The 13,787-nt window shown below is 40.5% G+C and overlaps 3 protein-coding genes across 5 annotated transcripts; 1 reads left to right on the top strand and 2 right to left on the bottom strand.

Moving 5' to 3' along the window:
• The first annotated feature begins 520 nt into the window (after positions 1-520).
• Positions 521-5,095, top strand: dor (vacuolar protein sorting-associated protein 18 dor). Its single transcript, XM_011308798.1, has 10 exons — positions 521-758; positions 890-1,056; positions 1,130-1,648; positions 1,959-3,329; positions 3,494-3,629; positions 3,699-3,920; positions 3,982-4,133; positions 4,319-4,416; positions 4,490-4,801; positions 4,870-5,095. Exons 2-10 carry the CDS (start codon positions 976-978, stop codon positions 4,931-4,933), a joined length of 2,955 nt encoding a protein of 984 aa, XP_011307100.1. The 5' UTR covers positions 521-758; positions 890-975; the 3' UTR covers positions 4,934-5,095.
• LOC105268900 (DNA-3-methyladenine glycosylase-like) lies at positions 4,981-13,778 on the bottom strand. 3 transcript variants are annotated; one of them, XM_011308797.1, is made up of 6 exons: positions 13,696-13,778; positions 6,444-6,559; positions 6,156-6,243; positions 5,864-6,055; positions 5,545-5,754; positions 4,981-5,488 (listed from the first exon to the last, which is right to left on the bottom strand). In XM_011308797.1, the coding sequence occupies exons 1-6, from the start codon at positions 13,766-13,768 to the stop codon at positions 5,097-5,099; spliced, it is 1,071 nt and encodes a 356-aa protein (XP_011307099.1). In that variant the 5' UTR covers positions 13,769-13,778; the 3' UTR covers positions 4,981-5,096. The 3 variants fall into 3 exon arrangements, with proteins under 3 accessions (XP_011307099.1, XP_011307097.1, XP_011307098.1); XM_011308795.1 differs by having other exon boundaries at positions 6,111-6,243; XM_011308796.1 differs by lacking the exon at positions 13,696-13,778 and adding an exon at positions 6,964-7,159 and having other exon boundaries at positions 6,111-6,243.
• On the bottom strand, positions 7,792-11,705 carry LOC105268899 (facilitated trehalose transporter Tret1). The gene is made up of 4 exons (XM_011308794.1): positions 9,990-11,705; positions 9,728-9,907; positions 9,200-9,396; positions 7,792-9,057 (listed from the first exon to the last, which is right to left on the bottom strand). The coding sequence occupies exons 1-4, from the start codon at positions 10,042-10,044 to the stop codon at positions 8,089-8,091; spliced, it is 1,401 nt and encodes a 466-aa protein (XP_011307096.1). The 5' UTR covers positions 10,045-11,705; the 3' UTR covers positions 7,792-8,088.
• Positions 13,779-13,787: the final 9 nt, after the last annotated feature.

The raw sequence follows: 13,787 nt of genomic DNA on the forward strand, positions 1-13,787 counted from the left end.
ATCCATCCCCATTTCCCATCCATTGCCTTAGTGGATTAGGCCTACAGGGGATACCACGTTAAAAAAAACGCGTCAAACACTCTACCTCTTGGGTGACGTGGAAAGAGTTTCACTTTAATTACTTGATTTATGAAAAAATAGTCAATACTGGGGAAGAATCTCTCGTATTGAAATAATCATATACCCATTATTCATTTATGCTTTTGTAGACAATTTTTATGCCATACCTTTTTTTTTTTTCATGTCAATTTGAAAGAAAAAAAATCAAAGGACTCGACTGGCATTCAAATGTAAACGCCAGAAATCGTTGAATTGAAGGGACGAAACGCACATGAGGAGAAGGTCCCCTTGTCCCCTGTTTTGGTGTCGGCAACATCAAAGCTTGGCAATACCTCCCTGTATCATACCTTACACCCCAGCATTGTGTTTGGCGCCCTCCCTCGCTTGGAGTGCAGTACTATGCAGCTGGGGTCATTCAAACCCCCAGAACTGAGCCTCTACTTTAGTCAATCCTCTTGGGCTGGCGCTTTGCACTCCACGAATGACAGATGAAAAGTCAAGAGAGTGTTTTGACAAGTATTTGCTGTAGAAATTCATCAATGGAGTTTTGTCGATAAACTATTGAGCAAGTGCTCCCGGATTGATGGGGTTCACACGATAAAATATTGTTTAATTAATTCGGAGCCGCAATTGGAGCAAAATGTGAGGTTATCTGTTCTCGCCTCCTTCATTACTAAAGTCACAAAAAAGTCGAGCAGGTACATGCAATTATCAGGGAAATAATAATTATAGAAAATCCGTAGAATCTGACAGTTTTGTTCCATATCAATGAAAAAATTGTGAACAGACATATTCGACATTCGATTAATCATGAGAAATTATTTTCAAGGGCTTCTTACTGATTACCTGAACATGTAAATTCAGCAGAATCTTGACTCATATATAATCGAACAAGTAATTAGAATAAAAACCACGATGACTTCAATAATCGATCAGTACGAGAAAGCGTCTCAAAGGTCTAAACCTTCTGGGCCAGAGCCAATGAGGCCAGACATCGTAAGTCCTATTTAATTGAGAAATCAATACAATGTTACTCCTCGATGTGAAGGAATGCTCATTAAAATTCCAGAGCACAGCAGGCTTCATTCAGATGAAACTCCAGGACGAGGAGCCAATATTCATAAGGCAGAGGGTAAATTTCCGGCCTCCTGACAATATCCTTCACCTCGCAGTCAGCAGCAATCTCATAATAATTGCCATGGCAAACAACGTTATCCTGAGGATCGACGTTAAAAATCCAGAGAAAAAAGAGGAGATCGATGTGTCCAAGTGCATGTCACAGATGAAAATGAGTGGATTATTTCTAGATCCCCTGGGAAATCATTTATTACTGGCATTAACACCTAAAAATGGAGAGAGTCCACCGTCTGAATTTTTCTATCTCCACAAAACTGCAAATAAATTAAAACCCGCTGGAAAATTTCGAGGGCACGAGATAACAGCAGTTGGATGGAATTTCTCCAACACATCGGACACAACCACTGGTCCAATTCTCCTTGGTACTTCCAAGGGACTCATTTTCGAAACTGAAATTACTCTTGATGTCGATAAAATATTCAATACAAGTTTAGAGCAGTATTGGAAGCAGGTAATTAAAATCCCATCGACTCCAAATTTTTGGAGGCAATTTAATTGACTCCTCATAGTCTAGGTAATTAAACGAAATCATCCTTCATGTCATTATCTGTTACTCCTGAAAGCTTCCTAATTATTTGCCTCTCTATGGCAGTAAAGAGGTAGATGGACTGGTAAGTATTGCCGAATAATCACTCCATTATCACTTCACTCACACGTAAATTCGATAAAATCCATCAAAAAAATACAAGGCATTCAGTAGAAATAAAAGTACGGCAGGGCACAGTGAATTCACGAGTGAATGCAAATATTTTATTATCCAGGTATTCGATATAGGTGAACACAGCAAACCCCCCATAACAGGGATCGCCTTCCACAAGGTTCCGTACACCGATAAATACGTAATAATAGTAACCACGAAGATCCGGATCTACCAGTATATAGGATCAGTAACGAATGCCCAGGAGAAGCCCCTGCTTCAGCAGATATTCAGCAGATACCTGAACGTCGAGGAGCGTTTCAGTCAATTGGAAAATTCTTTGCCATATTCACGAATGCAATTTTACTATCCAGTGGCGAAGGGCTATCCAAAATCATTTGGCTGGCTGACCGAAACTGGAGTACTGTACGCAGAAGTGAGCCCCAAGCCAGCCCCTGACAATGTCCTCATCAACCAGGTGATGCTGTACTCTCCAGAGACGAGTCTCAGTGGTTCGACAGTTTCCACGTCTCACAATGTCCCAATAAATTTCATCCTCACAAAATTTCACGCTCTTCTCTTGTACTCGGATCACGTCAAAGGTATTTCCCTGCTGAACCAGGAGCTGATCTTCGAGGACATTTACAACGATACATTTGGAAAGCTGGTGAATATAACGAAGGATCCGATAACGGGGGCGATATGGGCGCACACAGAGCGAGCTCTTTTCAAATACAAGGTAACAAGAGAGGAGAGAAATGTCTGGCAGGTGTACATGGATAAACGTGAATTCGAGCTGGCGAAGCAGTACTGCAAGGGTAATCCAGCGCACATCGACCAGGTCCTGGTGAAAGAGGCGGAGATGCTGTTCAAGGAGAAGGACTACGAGAAGAGTGCACTCATCTATGCCGACACTCACTCCTCCTTCGAGGAGATATCCCTCAAGTTTCTCCAGGAGTGCCAGATCGAGGCCCTGAAGACCTTCTTGAAGAAGAAATTGGAGGGCCTGAGGCCACAAGACAAAACCCAGATAACAATGATAGTTGTCTGGGTGGTGGAACTATTTATGAATCAAATGGGAGTCCTCAGAAACGATCAAACATCACATCTACACAATCCGAAGTACATGGAACTTCAGAAACAGTTCGATAGCTTCCTGTGTATTCCTGTCGTTGAGGAATGCATTAAAAAAAATCTGAGTACTATCTACAATCTGATGGCCAGCCATGGAGATAAAGACAATTTGATTCGCCTGACGATAATGCATCGCAATTACGAGGAAGTTATTCGCCAGCATTTGTACAAGAATAATTATCTCGAGGCGCTCGAGGTGCTCAAGAGCCAGGGGAATAGAAATTTATTCTATCATTTCGCTGGGGCATTGCTGCAGGAGTTGCCAAAACCAACTGTTGCTGCCATTATTTCCAAAGGGAGTCAATTGCAGCCGTCGAGATTACTGCCGGCTCTGGTGTCATGTGATAGCGATGAAAAACACGTGAGTTCATCACTTTAATTATTTTTATTTTTTCATTCTCCATGATTACAATAATAAATACAATACAATAAATAAATGAATAATACATATTTTTTTGTGGGTCATCGGATAAAGAATAATTTCATGAAAAAAATATAAAGGTCTGTATTCTTTTACTGATTCAGGCAAAAGAAGTGATAAAGTATCTCGAATTCTGCGTCTACAAGCAGAGCTGTCCCGATCCAGCGATTCATAATTTACTTCTATCACTCTATGCTAAGTATAAACAAGACGAGGTGATGCGTTACATCGGCTCTCAAGGTATCAAATTCACTATCAAATGATAGCCCTCTTATTGTCGTTAAATCCACTGGAATACTTCTCTTTAAGGCCAAGACATAACGATGGTGCACTACGACGTGCATTACGCCCTGCGTTTATGCCAGGAGAATGGTTTGACCGAGGCTTGCGTGCAGCTCTCCGCTTTATTAGGCCTGTGGACTACAGCAGTTGATCTTGCTTTAACAATAGATGTAGATCTGGCTAAAATAATAGCTGCGATGCCATCGCACAACGACAGCGAATTAAAGAAAAAGTTGTGGTTGAAAATAGGTAATTCCTTGTTCACGTCAAACAATCATTTCCCTTTGAATGTTTTTTGTAAAATTTTCAGCTGAGCATGTCGTTAGGGAACGCGACGATATTCAGCAAGCGATGGAGTTTTTGCAACAGTGTGATTTGGTGAAAATCGAGGACATTCTTCCCTTTTTCTCTGATTTCGTGACAATTGATCATTTCAAAGACGCTATTTGCAATTCACTTCAGGTACAGATTCTACATTCTAATTAGACATTCTAATTAGTTATCTCATTCTACGATTGGAAATAACTCAATGGTGGAGAGAATTGTTGAAGGATATTTTTGGGTTTGAGAGTGATATGACAGTCAAATTTCAATAATTTCATAAATGTGGGGGAGCTTTGAATAATTAAATAGGATTGTTACTCCAGGAATACAACCAACACATTCAAGACCTCAAGGAGGAGATGCAGGAGGCGACGAAAGCAGCTGAAATAATCAGAAAAGATGTCCAGGCATTTCGCACTAGGTGAATCATCCCACCACGCGTTACACACAATTAATCGTTGATGAATGTTAATCCGCGACCTCTCATTATTCAGATGTACATTCGTTCACGTGAGGGATACGTGCAATTCATGCGAGGTGCAACTTCTTTTGAGACCGTTCTATGTATTTCCCTGTGGCCATCGATTTCACAGCGATTGTTTAATCGCAGCACTGACGCCGATGCTTTCAAACGACCAACAGACAAAATTGGCTGATCTCCAGAGGCAGCTGACAGCGGCTTCGAAGAAACCAGATGACACGACTTCAGTTGGTTCAGTCTCCCTATCTACCAAGGATCAAATCAAGGCGGATATAGATAATCTCGTGGCATCCGAGTGTTTGTACTGCGGAGAATTCATGATCGAGTAATTATTTCTCATTTCTCACTTACAAGTGTTTAATTTTCATGGCTGATTTCTTGATTGTCTTTCAGATCTATTGACAAGCCTTTCATAGAGGAGGAGAATTACGAGAGAGTTATGGCTGAGTGGATATAAATTTCTAGGTTTCAAAGACAGTCGAGGCAAAACTACTCTATCATGTGTATAATGGGCCAGTGATAATTTTTATAAATTATTTTTGAATTTAATAATAAATGAAGTGTAAATTATCTCGTTGACGAGGAGTTAATTGAGTGCAATAAAAATCCTCTTTTTATATTCAGGTATTATCAATGATGAGATTATCTTCGGATTTTTTATCACGTTTGCTCACAGAGGAGTTGCCATAGATATAGAATCTCAGGGGCTTCTTGGACCATTCTGCCCCGACACTTTCGATTCCTATTCGCGATGTTTTAATTATTTTTATATCCTCTCGTGGATACCCTGGATCTTCCTCAATCCACATTTTTTTCCACGTACACAGCGAGTACTTGCAGCTGTCTTTGTTAATTCGAAACGCTGTACAGAGTTTTGAGGGCCCATTACATAATTCGTGAGTACGAAAGTCTTTAGTTCTCTTGGATTTCAGTAGTGAGAGACGATTATTCTGCATTTCCTCGGTATTTTCCAAGGGCTCGAGGGCTCTCAGAAGCACAGCCGCCCCTTTTCCTGGGGAATTTTTCTCGTGAGCAAGGCAATTGATGATTTTATTGGTGTCAACTCACCTCCACTCGAAATATTAAAGCAGTAGTACATTCCGTACGTCATGTAGACGTAGATTGTTCCTGGAAGCATGTACATTGGAATATTCCTGGGAGTTACACGATTGTTGAAGGTGTGGGAAGCAGCGTCTATTTCACCCAAGTAACTCTCTGTCTCGACGATTCTCCCCTTCAGGACGATTCCATTATCCAAACGACGAACTAATATTTTACCTGGTGAAAACGAGATGTCTCTCAGATTAAATATTTTTTTACTTATTGTCCCAGTTCATTGCAATTTTAATATTATTACAATGTAACAATTCCCATTGTTTACATTTACCTAGCAAATTCTGGGCCAATTCCTCACACGGAGTATCATAGAACTCGTAATTTAATCTGTTGACACTAATTTCCTTTTCGAGATCAGTCTCTGGGGGGTCCTCCAGCTGTTTTAATTCCTCTTTCATCGAGTCAAGGTCGACCTTTGCTCTTGTTTTCTTGGCGAGTACCTTCGGATTTTCGTCTTTACACACTGCAATTCGAATTTATTATCTCCATTGTAGACCCTAAACTCCAAACATACTCACGATTTTTCGATATATTTTCAAATTTCAGTTTATTTTTGGATTTACTTTCACAGGAATAATCGTCTCGGTCAGGCTCAGGAGGCAGATCTATTCGTTTTTTCCTAGATTTCTTCGTGGACTCCTCAATCTCCTCCTGAATCGATTTATCGATTGGTTTACATTCGTACCGAGAAAAAAAAATGGATTATGGCCAGATATGACTGTGAAAGAGATTTCAATTAAATAATTTCAAGGTTTCAATTTCGAAATTCCTGGAAATAAAATTTATTGAGTAATAATGATGACTATTCGCAGATAATTATTATCACCCTGAAGATGATTTACTCCACTTACCAAGGGGTGAACATTGACATCTGTCTGATGGCCTGCATTAAGGTTAATGACAGTGCGGGTGTCCTTCGCCCGACGAAACAGTCTCGCTCGTTTCATTTGTGATATCGCTCGATATTCTAGATGAATTCCAACGGTAAATTCACAGTAGAACTCGACATTTTAATTTCCGAGGAGTCAAAACTTGTGCTCATGCTTGTTTACTTCCGTGAAAATGAATTTGGCGCACGTGAGTCAAGGATTGTACAGCGGGGAGGGATAAGGGGTGAGAGTCAATTGAAATAACCAGTGGAATACCCCCCTGCATTGTCAGACAGCAATAAAAAATGTCGCATACAATCCCTTTCCCTTTTAAAAAATATTTTCGGTGCAAAATATTTTTTTTATATCAAAATATTATATTGTACTGTACATATATAATATAGTATAAAATAATCTTTCAATAAAATAATGATTTGTCTAGGATAAGAAAAAAAATATAGTATTCATCAATTGAATTTAATTAATGAGATAATATACGCACGTTCGTCGAGGGACTTCACCCCAAATTTTTGAATTAATGCAAGCATGACGTAATTTACGACTCATTCACAATTTCATTGACTCAATCCTTTCATTACAAATTGATAAACGAGTCTCCCGAGATCCTGGTGAATCACTCCTCAGTTTATAATTATCGGTTATTTGCGGTTGTCAATTACGCATGAGATGACGTGCGTTGTAATTAAAACAATTGAGGGTGTAATATATCTGATTGATGGATGGAGTAGTTAAATTGGTACTTGCTAAATAAAACGATGATTCTCAAAATTGAATTCGGAATTTAATACAGAATTGATGAAAAATGTGAAAAAATTTCAATTGGAGTGATTCACGATATTTGTTAATAATGTTTAATTTATTATTTATTCTAGCCAGTGGCCAGTGAATGAATAAAAATGAGGTTTACGTGGTATTACGAAGTCATGAAGACGTTGCAGATGTTTGGCTTGTAAATAATTTTCTTTATCAACTCTCAATGATTTATTCGACTTATACGAGTTGTATCACCAGGAGTCACTGGGAAATGTATTTTCCCGGTGCTTTCGAATGATTTATGAACTCGAAGATGGAGAATTCATTGGTTTCACGCTTTTCGCTAATGTCTGTTGCTGTCGTCACGTACCATCCCGCCAAAACATTGTTAATATTGAAGAGGCGTAAGTGGTCGTGGCACTTTACATAAAGCACTCGGTAACCTAGAGGTACATAGACCCATTATTACATAAATTACGAGCCTGGAAAACTCTTCACCCTCGTTACTCTTACTCACGATAAAAAACAAGAAATCACTCGAGAGAGCAAACAACTCTTAAATCATCAAAATCTTTATTATACACATTGATAACAAACAGCTTATCACTTATCATTATCACACGCATTACGCGTGAATGAGTCATGAACACGATGGGTTTTTAATGTTTAAACATAACGAGCATACACTATTAAAAAATAATAATAATAAAATAATATGATTTGCAATATGAACAGATTCTCAATGTCCAATCATTTCTTCATTCATTAAAATGACTAATTTTTTAATTTCTCCTATAAATATTCGCAAAACGACAAGTTCGAGAGTGAAAAAAAATCGATAAATGGGAAATGTCTAGAGTCTCGTGACGATATCCTCCTTCTTCCTCCCCATATTCTCCTGAATCTCAATGAGTGTCTTCCCCTTGGTCTCAGGAACGAGAAAATAAGTGAATGGTGCAACGCACAGTGCAGCCGAGGCGATCATAAAAAAAATGGCCCTCTCCCCAACGAGATCGAGAACGGGTTGGAACGCCCTGATGGCGCAGAAGGATATGAAAGCTGCGGTGCAGGTGAACGTCAAAGAGGCGATGGTTTTGAGGGTCGGAGGGAATAGCTCGCCAAGTAGAGTGTTGGGCATGGATAGCATACCACAGGGAAGAGCAAAATTGTACAAAACAAGAGCAACAATGGGTAGCCAATCGATAGCATGAGGATCAACCTGCCATGCTAGAAGATTGAAGTGAATCCCCAGCATCACCATCGAGGCACATACCCCGAAGCTCGAATAAATCAACAGAGGACGTCTTCCACACTTGTCTACGAATACCATCGCAACACCTCCAGCAATCACCATAATCACACCCAGAGCCATCACCACGATACTCGGTGCTATTCTTATGTCACTCTTCCTCACAATTATCTCGGAATACGAGCTGATGACGTTGTGACCACCGCAGTACAGGAAAAGATTGAGCATTGTCACTATTGCCATATTTTTGGCATTGTTCGGCTTGCAAAACACTTTGATCTTGTTACGAAAACTCTCACTATCGTTATTCGTGTTACCCATGAACTCCTTGAGCTCGGCTATCTCCTTGGGGGCATCGGCGTGCCTCTTGTACCAGAGTAATGAGGCTTCGGCCCTCTTTAGGTCCCCCTGGAGGACGTAGTGGTACGGGGACTCTGGTATCCATGAGAAGAATATTATGAATGCAGCTGCTAGGCTCACTGCCACGTAACCGTATTCCTCAAGGCCCAGGAACGGACCTATCGCGTTACCCAGGAGTGAACCCATCGACGATGCGTTCAGATTCAGGAATATCTGAAAATTATTCCAATAAAAAATTATAGAAAACTTCAATGAATCCATTGAGTAATTAAATCATTGCTGAAAAATTATTGTGAGAGGGAATAATCAATTGTTTAGGCGAAAAAATTATTTTATTGGGATGAAATAGGCTTACTAGGGACCCCCGAATGGATGGATCGGCTATTTCTCCCATGTACAATGACAGGGCACCCCAGATCATCCCGGAACCCATGCCGTTGCAGAATCTCGCCACATACAGGTATTCCACTGATTTAGCAAAGATCATGCACACCCAGCCGAACGTCAACGGCAAGGCACCCACTAGCATCGTTTTTTTCCGGCCTATTGTCCCTGTTTGAGAATAATTTCCAGAGATAAGATACCAGTGACCAACGAAATGTATGACAAGTGTTTACGCATAACAAAAGTCATGCAAAACTATAATTATTATCTCTCTAGCTGCATTCATGCGAATGCGTTTTATTTTCAATAAAAATTTCAATTAAATTCTCAATATTCTGGGATTCAATTTGATTCAGATACAATCATCCCGAGAAATTCAGATAGTCAGTGATATTTCAAGGTAAGAACGAGGAAAAAGTATACAAAATGCGTATTTACAATATTTATAATGAAAACTTGAAAGTGTCATTTTGTAATGCATTAAAATATAATTAATCACCCTGGCAAATAGCCCCCGCTACAGCCCCGAAGACCCTCCCAAGGCTGAGTAAAGAGGCGACCCAAGAGCCTTCATCAGGAGTGATTTTGAATGACGTATCGACATCATCGGAAGTGAGTTTAGCGAGAAAAGGTGAAGCCCAGCCATTGGCAAGACTAGCAGTCAAGACAGCCAGAGAAACTATAAATAAACAATGAAACAATAACAACTAATTGAATAAAATACATCATACATCATACAAAGTCTCCAACGAATGACTCACCAGTGAATCCAGCAAGCCACTGAGGCCAGAATGTTTTCTCGACAGCTGTCGTCATCTCACAATAAATTCACTCAATTATTTATAAAAAAAATCGTGTCTAATACCATTCCCTTGTTATGAGAGAGAATGTTCAGCGCCGACTGTGCAGTATCGACAGTTTTTCCCCAAATATACAGTAGTGTTTCTCGTTTCTCACTCGCAATCGCTCACCTATTGCCTGATAACACATGACATATATCACCAGGTCTCACAAATTTCCATAATTAAAATCAAGGTCTTCCAACGGTTTCAGATTCATCCGGCAATTTAATCACAATAAATATTTCTTCCCGCAACGATTGCCACTAGTCACACAGTTAAATCGTTGGAGACAGCCAAATGAAAAAATCCATCTGTCCCCCGAGTTTTGTTGACTGACTGCTGTTATATCCACGTGCAGCAAATGCACTTCTCCTTTAATGAGATAACTACATGCACTCATCACTTCTGAGAATGTATTCAACGCCGAATGAATTAATAGTATCATATGATTTCAGAGGTATTGATGTAACCACCAATACTCTCAAGGTTTTCCTGTTTTTATCTTCTTTCTGGGAGCAATTAATGATGAAATTTATTCGATCACTATTTTTTCCGGTTATCGTTCGCGGGAAATTATCAATGAGGGAATTGCGAGAGTCGTTTTCATTCTAATCGGATTTGTGATGACACGTGAGGGGTTCGTGTCTTTGCCGAGATTATTGGGAGCTAGGTTTCCTGAGACATGCCATTCAGAGAATAATAAGTCATGAGATGAATTCAATTCGCATCTCCAAACGATGTCTTTGAATTCAGTGATAAAGATCAATAAGTTGCTTTCTGAAATTTTGTGGAGTGCCTCTCATATCGAAATTCTTTTTTCCAACGATAGTCTCCCTTATCAATAGAGAATTTAAATAAATTTCTACTTCTGCTACCCATTTTCAACTTCTAGGAATAGTGATTAGCGAATGAGCTACGGTGACGTGTGCACGCGGAAATTCGTCGGGTAATTCGCGTCAAGGAAAAATTAATACCCGGGGATTGACGGTGGAACAGCTGCAAACTAGGAAAAATATCATAATTTTCCTCATGGTGATTTCCTCCAGTGGAATCCCCCGATCATTGATTTCCAAGTCACCGAAGAATTACACAACCAGCACATGAAAATAAAAAGATACAACCCCCGACCTGAAGATTCTCTCATAAAGAGTTTAATTATCTCGCCCAACCATCGACGAACAAAAAAAAAAGACTTTTTCATAAAAGTTCCAGAGGGATAATGAGCCGAGGCAAATGAGAATTAGTCCCCAGTAATTTTCATTTAATAAGCCCTGAGACTTCCCCTCCATGCAAATTAATACGTTGAAAATGCCCCCTCCCCTCGTGCACATAGTCATATAAAATTATGCAATTGTATGCATAATCCGCGTAATAAGTGTCGGATAAATAGGAAAAGTCTATGAGAACTGAAATTAGAAATTCTAATCCCCCGGAAAAATGATGGATGATGGTAAATCCTGATGTTTGTAATGCCCTCGACATAAAGAAAACTTTAAATACGAGTGTTGTGCCTCGTGCTGGTGCCCGACCTAAACCCGAAGGGTATTTCATCCCTTGCGCACTAGTTCGCACCCCCTCCAGCCCCTTGGGCTTTTCCACATAGAAAAGCTGGAGATGCGGGTGGTAATGGAGATGGGGGTGCAAGAGAGAACGTGAAAAACTGAAAGAACACTGACGCCAAGGGGCGGAAGGGTGGAAGGGGTGAAGTGGGGGTTGACACGGGGAAGGGGGTTGACGCGGAGGAAGGGGTTGACGCGGGTGAGAAGGGGGAGCAATTCGTTGAATTTTCGTGTGACCTCGTGCATCTTCGTGGACTGATTGTGAATAGTTCCATGCATTGTGGAGGGGTTGGACTTAGTCGTGTTGGCGCAGCCGCCGAGTTGGATTCAACATTAAAGTGTACGTGGGGTATTTCACCGATATTTCCCCCCAGCAACTGCACAATATTCCATTATAAAAAATATCCAAATAACCCGACAAATGACGGACAATGAGGTAGCAACCTGGTGATTATCGTGCGCGAAGTTGACTCGATTCGTGGACTCATTAAATCAAATGTTAAATTCAAGAAAAATGGAAAGTAGCACAAAGGTCGCGATATTGACGCAAGGCGCGAACCCCATAGACGTGTGTGGCCATGAGGGCTTGACAGTTGTGCTCCAGAGACAGATGTCGCCTCCAACATCACGGTCCACCCTATCTTACTAATGCTTATCCCCGAGTTGTCAACGAGTTTGTTGTTTCCATAGAGGAGTTCGCTGGACAGTTGGTGGGACATCCCGGTGCTATTCGGTTGTGATTAATTTGTGATTAATCGGTGATTAACTGGTTGGGAGGATTGAGGGGTTTGGTGGAGGTGGGTTGTAATCGGAATTTTGAGTTTATGGTGACCCCCATTTAGGGGATGATAGCAATGTCTCCGGGAGTTGTTGTTTTTGTCCCGCGGATTGAGGGGAGTTTTTGGATTTTCATCGGTGTCACTGGGTGGTGATCGTTGATGAGTTGATGATGATCAGTGGAATGAGTTGTCATGAGGCGATCGTTGGATGGGCAATCGTCGGATGTGAACAACTAGTTTTGGCAATTGCTGGACCCACACCAATCCAGTGATACGAAATACGGGAGTGTCGGCCACCATTTTGACTGCGCTGAGGTTATTCTCTACTACTTTGATCAACTCTCGTATCACTCGTCAATTCGGATATCGAAGAAATTGTTGTATTTATTTTTTTTCTTCGTTATCTGTCTATCGGGAATTAATTGGCATTTTTTGTGATACTGTAATCGCGTCGTGACTTATCGTTGGTTATCGCTGGATGATGGTAAGGCCCTCGCATTATCTCGAAAATTCGTTGGCGTTTTTTGTTTTGACATTTTTAGGGGATGCTGAGGATGTGGGGTCGCGAGGGGTTAGGGGTGACGATTTGTCACTGTTGTGCCGTTTTAATAACGACTCAGCGCTGAATCGAGGGGAATTCCTTTGGATCACTCATCAATCCCAGTTATGCCAATTAATCCTATGAATTCACCTTCGAAATTGGATATCGGTGGGGATTGCCGTGGGAATCCGAGAAATGCCAGTGGTATGTGGAAACTTCGGAGAACTTGGTGATGTCGGCCAATCATCCCCACGCATCAAACCGTTAAATAACTCAAATAAATTCGGGTGATAAACAACATTAGGATAACAGAGGCTGGCAAAATGTGGACGAGTGTATTGATTTTCTGAAGATTCGGAAAGGTCTCTTCGTTACTCGTGCGCGCGTGTGTACTAGTGTTGGTTGTACCAGTAATGTGATCTTCATATCGTTATTGAGAGATCAATTTTAAACAGAATTTATTGTTATTTACCGTCTGCCTCGAGTTTGTGCCAAATCGGTGACCCGGGGGTTCGAGGAATATTTGAGAAATATTTGAGAAATATTTGAGAAATATTTGAGAAATATTCGAGAAGTATTCGAGAAATATTGGATAAATATTAGAGAAATATTGGATAAATATTGGAGAAATATTGGAGAAATATTGGAGAAATATTGGATAAATATTGGAGAAATATTGAAGAGATAAATCAGTGAAGTATCAGGATGTGAAGTGAAATGTGTCAATGGATAAATGAGTACTTAACGAGTTTCTCTGTTGATCAGCGATATTGTCGGTGTGATGGAGACCAAGTGACACTTGAGATCGCACTGGCTCATTTGGATTAATGACGGGAAC

Source organism: Fopius arisanus, unplaced genomic scaffold, assembly GCF_000806365.1.
Source record: "Fopius arisanus strain USDA-PBARC FA_bdor unplaced genomic scaffold, ASM80636v1 scaffold00062, whole genome shotgun sequence".
NCBI lineage: Eukaryota > Metazoa > Arthropoda > Insecta > Hymenoptera > Braconidae > Fopius > Fopius arisanus.

What these genes read in the sequence shown, in the direction of transcription:
- dor (XM_011308798.1), top strand. Translation starts at nt 976, where the DNA reads ATGACTTCAATAATCGATCAGTACGAGAAAGCGTCTCAAAGGTCTAAA. An exon ending in AAAGTTGTGGTTGAAAATAG is followed by an intron (nt 3,921 to 3,981) that starts GTAATTCCTTGT and finishes TAAAATTTTCAG; the next exon opens with CTGAGCATGTCGTTAGGGAA. An exon ending in GTCCAGGCATTTCGCACTAG is followed by an intron (nt 4,417 to 4,489) that starts GTGAATCATCCC and finishes CTCATTATTCAG; the next exon opens with ATGTACATTCGTTCACGTGA.
- LOC105268900 (XM_011308795.1), bottom strand. Translation starts at nt 13,768, where the DNA reads ATGAGCCAGTGCGATCTCAAGTGTCACTTGGTCTCCATCACACCGACA. An exon ending in GCTGATCAACAGAGAAACTC is followed by an intron (nt 6,560 to 13,695) that starts GTTAAGTACTCA and finishes GAATTCATCTAG; the next exon opens with AATATCGAGCGATATCACAA. An exon ending in TGAAAATATATCGAAAAATC is followed by an intron (nt 6,056 to 6,110) that starts GTGAGTATGTTT and finishes TTCGAATTGCAG; the next exon opens with TGTGTAAAGACGAAAATCCG.
- LOC105268899 (XM_011308794.1), bottom strand. Translation starts at nt 10,044, where the DNA reads ATGACGACAGCTGTCGAGAAAACATTCTGGCCTCAGTGGCTTGCTGGA. An exon ending in AGCGGGGGCTATTTGCCAGG is followed by an intron (nt 9,397 to 9,727) that starts GTGATTAATTAT and finishes ATTCTCAAACAG; the next exon opens with GGACAATAGGCCGGAAAAAA. An exon ending in CATCCATTCGGGGGTCCCTA is followed by an intron (nt 9,058 to 9,199) that starts GTAAGCCTATTT and finishes AATAATTTTCAG; the next exon opens with ATATTCCTGAATCTGAACGC.